The 10,384-nt window shown below is 30.3% G+C and overlaps 3 protein-coding genes across 3 annotated transcripts; all 3 read left to right on the forward strand.

The window, feature by feature from the left end:
- The first annotated feature begins 764 nt into the window (after window positions 1-764).
- LOC105199030 (zinc metalloproteinase nas-4) lies at window positions 765-4,006 on the forward strand. Its single transcript, XM_011165932.3, has 4 exons — window positions 765-1,531; window positions 2,418-2,723; window positions 3,202-3,338; window positions 3,547-4,006. The coding sequence occupies exons 1-4, from the start codon at window positions 1,165-1,167 to the stop codon at window positions 3,691-3,693; spliced, it is 957 nt and encodes a 318-aa protein (XP_011164234.2). The 5' UTR covers window positions 765-1,164; the 3' UTR covers window positions 3,694-4,006.
- Window positions 4,007-5,330: 1,324 nt separating this feature from the next.
- On the forward strand, window positions 5,331-6,979 carry LOC105199135 (zinc metalloproteinase nas-14). The gene is made up of 4 exons (XM_026133109.2): window positions 5,331-5,709; window positions 5,993-6,295; window positions 6,399-6,535; window positions 6,752-6,979. The coding sequence occupies exons 1-4, from the start codon at window positions 5,424-5,426 to the stop codon at window positions 6,836-6,838; spliced, it is 813 nt and encodes a 270-aa protein (XP_025988894.1). The 5' UTR covers window positions 5,331-5,423; the 3' UTR covers window positions 6,839-6,979.
- An 833-nt stretch (window positions 6,980-7,812) lies between these two features.
- LOC105199136 (zinc metalloproteinase nas-7) lies at window positions 7,813-10,370 on the forward strand. Its single transcript, XM_026133110.2, has 4 exons — window positions 7,813-8,388; window positions 8,989-9,294; window positions 9,713-9,846; window positions 10,041-10,370. Exons 1-4 carry the CDS (start codon window positions 8,094-8,096, stop codon window positions 10,128-10,130), a joined length of 825 nt encoding a protein of 274 aa, XP_025988895.2. The 5' UTR covers window positions 7,813-8,093; the 3' UTR covers window positions 10,131-10,370.
- The last annotated feature ends 14 nt before the right edge of the window (window positions 10,371-10,384 follow it).

Consider the following 10,384-nt stretch of genomic DNA (forward strand, 5'->3'; position numbering starts at 1 on the left):
GTGCCCTTGTCAAAAGAATTAATGACCACGTTTATGCAATCCGATTTACGCCGAAGTTTATAACATCGGTATTAGTAACTATTGACGTTAAATGCCGTATAAATGCTATTTTACGAGTATTTTACGAAAATTACTACGTCGATGGAATGACTTTGTCATAAAGTAGCGTTTATACAGCGGTATTTAACGTCAATTCCTAGTAAAAATTTTTTGTATATAATTGTGTATAAAATTTGTTTTTATATGGACATGTATGGTGATCATTTCTGATTTCTTATTATGTTATATAACCGTATGAATATGTGTGATCATATTTACTCTGTTATTGTAGTAGTAAGAAACACACGAATTTTTATGTATAAACATAAATTCTGTACATCTGATACAAAGTACCATATTATATACAATGAGAGAAAAAGTTTTGCAATTTTAATACTTATTCGAATAGTAGTACTGAAATATTTACTTACAGTAATAAATATTTACGTTTTTAGAAAAAATTATACATATTATAAATATTATAAATTAGTGATTCTCGTACTAAATAAGTATAATTTACATTTAGAACTATTCGATTTAAAAATTAGTATTTTTTTCTCAATGCATAATTACGTTATTGTGTATACCATGTCTGTGTATTATAATTATATAATTGTATAATTATATAAATAGTATAAAGTAATCAGATGTAATAGAATACGCTTATATAGACACAAATTTCATAATATGATGATGCATAATGTTCAATAATCATATATCATTATACATGCCAATTTTTACGCGGGTAATTTATTAATACCCACGTTATAACTTTGACATAAATCGAATCATGTAAACGTAGTCAATGATTCACGAGCGTCCTCGAGGTTTAGGCGTCGCGCCTTTGCGAGGTATTAGAGAGATACCAGGCGCAAATCTGGGCTCGCCATCACCCAAAGTCCACGGTTATCAACGGATGGCCCCGATCACTTCCGGAGCCGCTTCCTACGACGGGCACATCCGCGCAGGGTGGGGTACAGATTCTTTTTCGATGTGGAGTATAAAAACGGGAACGACCCAAGCGGCTACGTATCATTGCATTCGCGTTCGTTGTCGCGAAATCGTGGAAGTATTTAGAAATACCTAGACTGGTACCTCTCGCCGCGGTTTAACTGAACGTCGATCATGTTGTGTCGACGACTAGTCACCCTCGCGTGGACGCTCCTCGCTTTGATAACGCTGACGTCGGCGTGGCCGGCCTTTCGTAAACGAGATCGAGACGCTCGTCGCTTTGACAACTTCGAGGAAAGCTTTGATGTACTGTCCGCTTACCTAAACAACTTCAGAAGGTCGTTCTATGGTTTCCCGAGCAACGAGACCGGAAAAAAGGTGGCAGAGTGGCGCAAAAGTATGGACGTGAATCCGGAGGAGCTTGGCGAGTACATGGAAGGAGATATCCTGTTTCCACCAATCACCAGAAGAAACGGTCTCAGAAAAATTTACGCCCAGTGGCCCAACGGCGTCGTTCCCTTCATCATTAGCCCTTATTTCAGTGAGTAACTGTCGAAAATCATACGCAATAGTTGTGTCTTTTGTTTCTTTTCTTTTTTAAAGTAAAAAGACGCTTTTACAACATATACATATATTTATATACCATATCAAATAACAATTAAAAAATGCTGTAAGCTCAGCAAACAAAAATGAATTGAAATGGGTAGAAATGAATTCATTTCGACATTTTCGAATTTGTGCTTTAAATTTTTTGAATTCAAAAATAATATAATATAATATGGATATGAATTCATCCGAAATGAAGAATAGTACATTTCGTATTTTAATTCGTTTGAATCCAAAAATAATATATGAATTCATCCGAATTCAAAATGATGAATGGCGCATTTCGTATTTCAACTTATTTGAGTCCATTTGAGTCCAAAGATACTCCGGAACTCTAAAACGCAAACTTGAATAAATTAAAATGAATTGCAATTTTCAATCCATTTGAATTTACTTTCGTTTGCTAGGAGAATAAAAAAATCACAGTTGTTGATGTTTGAGATCTTTTGGATTTAATTTTGTATTTACTTCTTTTATCATATCAAAGTAATAACACATTTATTATTACTGACATTTATTACTAAGCATTCGTTATACTTGAAAAATAAATTTCTAATAAAAAAATGTTTTGTTAATCTAACTTTGCGCACCTTTAATCGTGCTAACCCTCATGATACTGCGTTTTTTTTAATTTTGAAAATCTTAATTAACTTAAATTTATTATTATTATTAAGTTACTTCTTTTGACAATTCAAAAGTGTTAAACAGATTTGGATTATTTAAATATTTCTCAGCAAATACGAGCAGTAGTTGAAAGCTCTTTCGTCTTTAATCCTAAAATCTCTATATTTTTACTATACATTCTTCCATGAAACTCGCAGACGCGCAGCAGCGGCAACTTATATACGACGCAATGGAACACTTTCACAAGTTCACGTGCATCAGATTTAAGCAGTACACAGGTGAGGAAAGCGATTTCATCAGAATCACGTCCAGTAACACGGGATGTTGGAGCGCCGTGGGTAGGATCGGCGGACCGCAGGACATAAACCTTCAGGTGCCCGGTTGCATGGTGAAAATAGGAACGGTGATACATGAATTCATGCATACCCTCGGCTTCTTACACGAGCAAAGCAGATGGGATCGAGACGAATTTGTAGACATTCTGTGGGATAATATCGTGAGAGGTGTGTACTTGCGTCCCACTCACGAGCAGCATAAAGCCGACTGAAGGAAAATATAATCCCAAGATCTAATGTCCATTTGACACACTTTCTCTCCTGTTGCTCTGGATTTTTATCTTAACTGCTTCCATTTTTTAAAGCCGATAATCTGGAAGCTCAATTATTAAAAATTTAATCAAAGGCTATCTTGTTATTTAATATTATTCAATATTAACTGATTTAACAATTTTAAATATTTAAATAATATAGGATTTTATTTACCTATTCATTTTTCTCCTTATATGATTTTCAAGAGAATCTCCAGACATTTTTTATCGCTTGCAGCTTCAATATTAATGTCTTAAAATTGCAAGCGATGCCTTCAATATTACATAAATACGATTCGCTGTACCGTAAAATTTCACAGTCATTGACGCAATAATCGGTTTATCTCTTCTGCATTTATACAATTTTATTTTTAACATGTGCATTATGCATATAGGTCGGGAACATAATTTTAATAAATCTACCAAAGAGATCACCACCACCTTCGGCGTTGGTTACGATTACGGCAGCGTGATGCACTACTCGTCAACGGCGTTCTCCATAAACAATCAATCGAAAACCATCGTGCCCAAAGTAAGCAATTCTTAAGAATCATGTTACAATAATTAATTATATAACTTAATCATTATTAAATGATAATCAGTATTAAAGCTTACGTATATGAGCTATCGAATTCGCCAGGTTAATGAAAAAAGAAAATACATACTTTGCGAGTTTGCAAATCGCGAGACTTACGTATCGGATCGTATTTTATATTATATATGTTTGTTTGTATCCGCAGAAAAAACTGAACAGCAGCATTTTCGATCTTATTAGCGGAATCTTCCAGGATAACAACGAAGTAAAGCTCGGTCAACGAGAAGGATTGAGCAAGAAAGACATTTTGAAAATCAGGAGGATGTACAAATGCGGCAATTTCACGGAATAGTCGATTACGTCGATGATCAGTATTAATGAATGAACACTGGCAACTCAATATGTGTTATCGCATGTGTTAACGCAAAAGAAGTAAAAAAAATTCTTGATTGGATTTAATTAATAAGAATCTTCATGTAATAAAAAAGAAAAGAGCATCTAGTCTATTGTGCAAACGATTGTGTCTCGAAAAAATGATATGTGAATAGCGAGTATGAACAGTATTATACGTTAACATAATTATTAATTATTATCATATATTCTGTTACATTATAAATATATCTCTATGTATAAAGTTATATATTATAACAAATGTGTGTGCATTACCTATACGTCTTTTTTATTTAACTTTTTATCTTTTATTCTTTTTCGTTATCTTCTTCGTCGGTCATTATTAAATATTGATTAAGTACCAAAATTTGTAAATAAAAGTAAATGAAACGTGTGTTGGAAATTTTTGATCGTTGAAGAGAATATTTTATAAGTCCCATTGACATTGTCAGACAAATGAGATACTTCGTGTTAAAATATGTATTATTTTTTAATACATTATCCCAATAATTCAAGAGATTAGACACGCGTATTTTACATATGTACATACATTACATATATTTCTTGTAACACGATTTTTTGTTAGATTTGTTTTAGAAGTATACAGAAGAAATACAGAAAGAAAGATAGCAATCGGATAATACTTATTTAAAAACTAGGTGCATTTAAGTAGGTGCAGTATCTCTTTTTTGTTATTTTTTCTTCTATTTTTGTTATAAAAATATATTTTCCAAATATCATAAAGCAACATATAAATACATAATTTATTGAATAACGAATAATTTTTAAAAATGTTTATTCAAAAGTTCTTCTTTTAAATCATTTTTACACGTTAACAAAAAATTTTAAATAAAAAAGTACAATCTGCTGAATTATTATTTTAAAAATAAAATTGATAAACGAGTGATAATTTTGGAAATATTGCAACGAAAAAATATCAATGACATGTGTAATTTAATGTGCACTCCAGATAACATAAACAAAATAAAATGTAAATTTATCTTTTGCACCTGTTTAAACTTTTTAAATTCTTTAAGATGTTTTAAATTGTGTAAGAAACAAAAATTGTTCAAATTATTTTACATTTATTTTATCTGAATTTTGCAGCATCTATAGCATATCTTATCGTTTTTTTGACCTACTTCAAACTATTTTTATAGTTTTTATTTTCTATTCAAAGTTGCATTTCATAATAAAACAGTTAACAATTAGTTTGATAAAAGTGTAATTCTGCAAATTAACGAGAAAATTAAACACTATTTTGAGAATTGTATATCAGATAACAAAATATGCATAAAGGTCATGAACTTGTACTATTATAATTGCTTTCATTTTTTTCTTGTAAAAAATTATACACGATTATTATTTAAAATTCCAAATATGTATAGAAATTAAAAATGTATAAAACATTTAAACCAAGTCTTATCAACACCTGTTACAGGTATATAAAAAGATTATGTATTAAACATAATCGTTATCAAGTTTGTGTTACTTGATGACATCTTTGATATAAAATCCATAATCTTTATTGGCCCCAACTGAAAGTATAGTAGGTGGGGTCAGAAACTTTTTGAGATAAAGTATACATATAAAAAGAGAAACGATCCGAAAGACTTTATAGTATTTGCTTTTGTCGTCACAGGACAGAGCAGTTAAATCAGTAACTTGCTGTTATTTGATTTAACGTTGATCATGTTGTGTCGACTATTAGCGTGCACGCTTCTCTTTTTTATAACATTTGCGTCGGCGGGGCCAGTCCCTGACATTGCCTTACAATTGGCCCTAACGATTCCAGACAGCGAGTCGGGAGCCAATGTAGCGCAATGGACCGAAGAAATGAACGTGAACCCCGAGGAATTGGGCAACTACTTGGAAGGTGACATCATGGTCACAGAAAGCACCACAAGAAACGGTGCGAAAGATCCAAAACTCCGTTGGCCTAATGGCATTATTCCTTACGAAATCAAGGGTAGCTTCAGTAAGTATCTTCGTGAATCTATTTCTGTACTGCACGTTCATCAAAATTAATTCTGCAATGCGTTTTGTTTACAAAAAAAAAACAAAAAAATATCTACCTATTAATACATCTAAATTTAGTGTCTACATTTTGTTGGAATCGGCTAGTTCTTGCATAAATCATCTGCATTTTACGTATAAAGATATAAAAAACATTAATTATTCACCTAAGCATCAAATAAATGATATTTTTATTCAAAATTCTTTTATTTTTATTAACTCTGTTTATAAATTTTGTATTGTAGATAGCGCACAATTGAACCTTATACATGAAGCGATGAAAGATTACCAGAAGTATACATGCATTCGGCTTAAACCAAGAACGAACGAGAATGATTATGTCGTCATCACTAGCGATAATACTGGATGTCATAGCTATATTGGCAGGATTGGTGGTAGACAAGTACTGAACTTACAGATTCCTGGTTGTGTAACAAAGAAGGGCACCGCAATACATGAGATCATGCACGCTACTGGCTTTTGGCACGAGCACACCAGACCTGATCGTGATTCTTACGTGACTATCAACACAAAAAATATTATACCAAGTACGCTCTGCAAAATAGTCTTGACGATGGAGGCTGTAATAATTAACTGAGATTAATCTGCGGATGTATATTATAAACAGTTATCTTTATTTTGTATATTTAGAAACCTTGGGAAATTTCGTCAAGCTTTCCCCTGATATCGTCGAGGATTACGGCATCCCTTATGATTACGGCAGCGTATTGCACTATTCAGCATACGCGTTTGCTATAGATGGAAACGTAAAAACTATCGTGCCAAAAGTAAGTGATCATTATTTTCATAAATAAATTAAATTCTTTAAGTTAAGTCTATCGAAAAATATACTATTAGATTAATTACTGAACAGACGTAGATTTGAGATACCCATTACTATCAAGTTATACGTGCCTGCGGGATACATATTTTTGAATTTTTTATATGTGTGTATGCCTATCAAGACAATCTTTGTAGTAACATTATGATCTTATTGTTTCCAGAATTCGCAGGCAGTAATCGGTCAGAGAGAGGGTTTCAGCAAGTCGGACTATCAAAAGATCAACAAAATGTACAAGTGTAAAGTGTAAAGTGTAAAATATTACATATTCAGCATTTATGTCAGAGATCAGTACTGACGAATGGATGTAACTTCGATAATATTTTTGTGTATTAGGAAGAAATTCTAAATTAGCAACATTTAATAAAAATCTATGTATTGTGAAGAAAAAGAGAAGTACTTATACGTACAAAATATATCTTTATTCAAACCTGATCTAAGCATGGCGAATAATATAATGCAGTATCGTAATTTACACCATCCATAGGTACATATCTTTTGTGAAGAGCATAACAATATAACAAAATACATTAAATTAATAAACAATTTGTGAAAAAATTCTATGGATATCTATTGCGTTTCAAAAATGCTATTACTATTTTGTATTCTGACAGTATATGATTTTATTTAATCTATACAACTTTAATTAGACTATATATAACAGTCTAATTAAAGTTGTATGGATCGAATAAAATCATATATGGCAGATAATATTGCTTGTTTAATATAGAGATAAAAAGATAAAAGGATTATTCATATCTTTTCAAATCTTTTCCTTCTAAATTTTATGTTTAGTAAGGATATAATTAGGCGTATTATATGATAATATGCAATTTTCTTGAGTATTGGAAAATTGGAGACATTTTTGCAAGTTTTTGTTTTTTATGTAATAAAGTACGCGTAATGTTTATGTTACTGTAAATTAAGCTTACTGTATTATTTTTAATAAAAGTAAGCTATTATAAAAAATTTTATATATTGGGCATTTGACAAAAACGATAAGCAATATGCAGAAGTGATAAAAAAATTGTTCGGACTATTCATATCTTTTCAGATTTCTATGTATTCATGTTTATACGTTTCTATTAATCCTTGATATTTTAATCCTTGAGCTTTTATCTACTTTTATCTATTTCCTACAAATTTTTTGTTTAATAAGGATATAATGAGGCCTATTATATGATAATATGTAATTTTCTTAAATATTGAAAAATTAGAGACATTTTTGCAAGTTCCTGTTTATTATGTAATGAAGTACGCGTAATGTTAGTGTAAATTAAGTTTCCTGCACTAGTTTTAACAAAATAATGTAAGCTATTACAAAAAATTTTGTATACAGAGCACTTGACAAGCGATAAGCGATATGCGGAAGTGAGACGCAAAAATTGTTGCAATTTTACATATAAAGAGGAGAACGAGTGGCTGCATTATTTCATTCGTTTTCGTCGTTTTGTCAAGTTCGTAAGTAAATCGATCACTTGCTGCAATTTGATACAATATCGATTATGTTGCGACGACAGTTAGTCATTTTTGTATTGATGATTTTTGTTCCGACAATATTTGCGTCGACGATCTTTCACACAAGAGATCTTAAGGAATCACACATGATGATTCCAGACAAGGAAACAGGCGTCAGAGTAGCGCAGTGGACCAAGGAAATGAATGTAAATCCTGAGGAATTGGGCAGTTATTATCAGGGTGATATCATACTCACACACAACACTCAAAGAAGCGGAGTGACTGATAAGGAGCTCTTTTGGCCTAATGGCGAGGTACCCTACGTAATCGAGGGGGATTTTAGTGAGTATTTTTGAAAATAAAAGTTTAATTATGCTATTGTTTGTTCTTTGAATTCAATTACATTTTGTAATATATTTACTAATTATATTATATTTACAGGAAGAAAAAAAACAAATATATATATATATATATATATATATATATATATATATATATATATATAATTTTTCTAATACATACATATACGAGTATATGTATGTACTAATAAAAATAATTGAGTATATACATCTAGATATATATCTGGTTACATATTAGAATGCGTTCTTTTAAAGAATTCAAGCATAAATTATAGAATATTTACAAGCTTGTACAAAAAGTTAAAATAATACAAATACAAATATAAAAGAATAATGCACTTGTTATTATTATTCATAGTTTGTTTAATAGTTAAAATATAAACTAAAATTCTGAAAAACTAAATGCTTAAGTATTTGTCTGATTGTGAGTGTCTAAACCTCAATAGCATAGACTTCTAAAAAATATTTATAGAATATCCGTACAATCTGTGGATATCATGTTATCTAGAATAAAAGATGAAGAACTTTTTCATTCAAAATTAATTTATTTACATCATTTTTGTTTATAAATTTTTTGTTGCAGATAAAGCTCAACGGGATCTTATATTAAAAACTATATGTCAATATCATGAGTACACATGCATTCGGTTTGTACCGAAAACTGAAGAAACTACTAATTATATCGCCATTACTAGCAATAATACTGGATGTCACAGCAATGTTGGCATGAAAGGTGGTAGGCAAATAGTAAATTTACAGATTCCTGGTTGTGTAACAAAGATAGGCACCGTGGAGCATGAGTTCATGCATTGCCTTGGATGTTGGCATGAGCACACTAGATGGGACCGAGATAATTATGTGACTATTAATACAACAAATATTGAACAAAGTATGTATTTGCAATCAACTCAAACTACAAAGAAATTAAAATAAAGATTAATTTTTTTTAATTAAATATTTAATTCAAACATTTCTTTAATGTTATTGTAATGCTTCGTAAAGTAATTTATTGATCATAATAATAGACATTTTTTTCTGATTTATATTTATCTTTATATTTCCTGTCATACTTATCTTTACATGTTTCTGTCGTTTGTACATCATTCCATGAAAATTTCTAGTAATTTTCTTTTATTTGCAGTATGAGAATTATTAATATTTTAACAGTAAACAAACAAATTTTTTTTATAAAAATAACACTTTATTGACAGTGAACTCTTTAAAAATTGAAATTATTCTGCTCTTACTTGAGCTTACTGGAGCTGCATTATGAACTTTTATTTTTATTATATACATTATGTATTCAGAGCACATGGGAAATTTCGTTAAAGATAACCCGAACTCGAACAGTTACTATGGTACCAAATACAATTATAACAGCATAATGCACTATTCAAGAACAGCTTTCACTAAAAACGGAGAAGATACTATTATTCCGAATGTAAGTGATTATTTTTGTAAACGTTTTTTAAGACTTTTGTTTTTAGTTGTATTATTGGATTAATTCTAGACAAAAATAGAATATATCTTTTCGCTAATTTGATATAAAAAGAGTACGTATTAGAGTATGTAAAAAAAGTACGTTATATGTAATTTTTGTAGTGGCACCAGAATTTTAATGCTGAAATGTTTTAGAATACAAAAGCGGAAATCGGTCAGAGAGAGGGATTTAGCGAACCAGACCTTCAACTGATCAACACGATGTATTGCAAAAAAAGTTGTTAAATAATTGATATTTAAATTAGTATGTTTTTTATTGATGCTTTGTTTCATCTAAATATCGTATATCTTTTAATTCAGAATTTCCTAAAATACTAAAATATTGCAATTCTGTAATTCTTTATACTAATAAATAAATATAATTTGAACGAGTTATGTCTCTCAATCAATAAGAGATTTTCATTTATTAGTATAAAGAATTACAAAAGTGCAATATTTTTGTATTTTAGAAAATTTTTATTTAAAAGGTATATGATATT

This window comes from Solenopsis invicta, chromosome 2 (genome assembly GCF_016802725.1).
Source record: "Solenopsis invicta isolate M01_SB chromosome 2, UNIL_Sinv_3.0, whole genome shotgun sequence".
Lineage (NCBI taxonomy): Eukaryota > Metazoa > Arthropoda > Insecta > Hymenoptera > Formicidae > Solenopsis > Solenopsis invicta.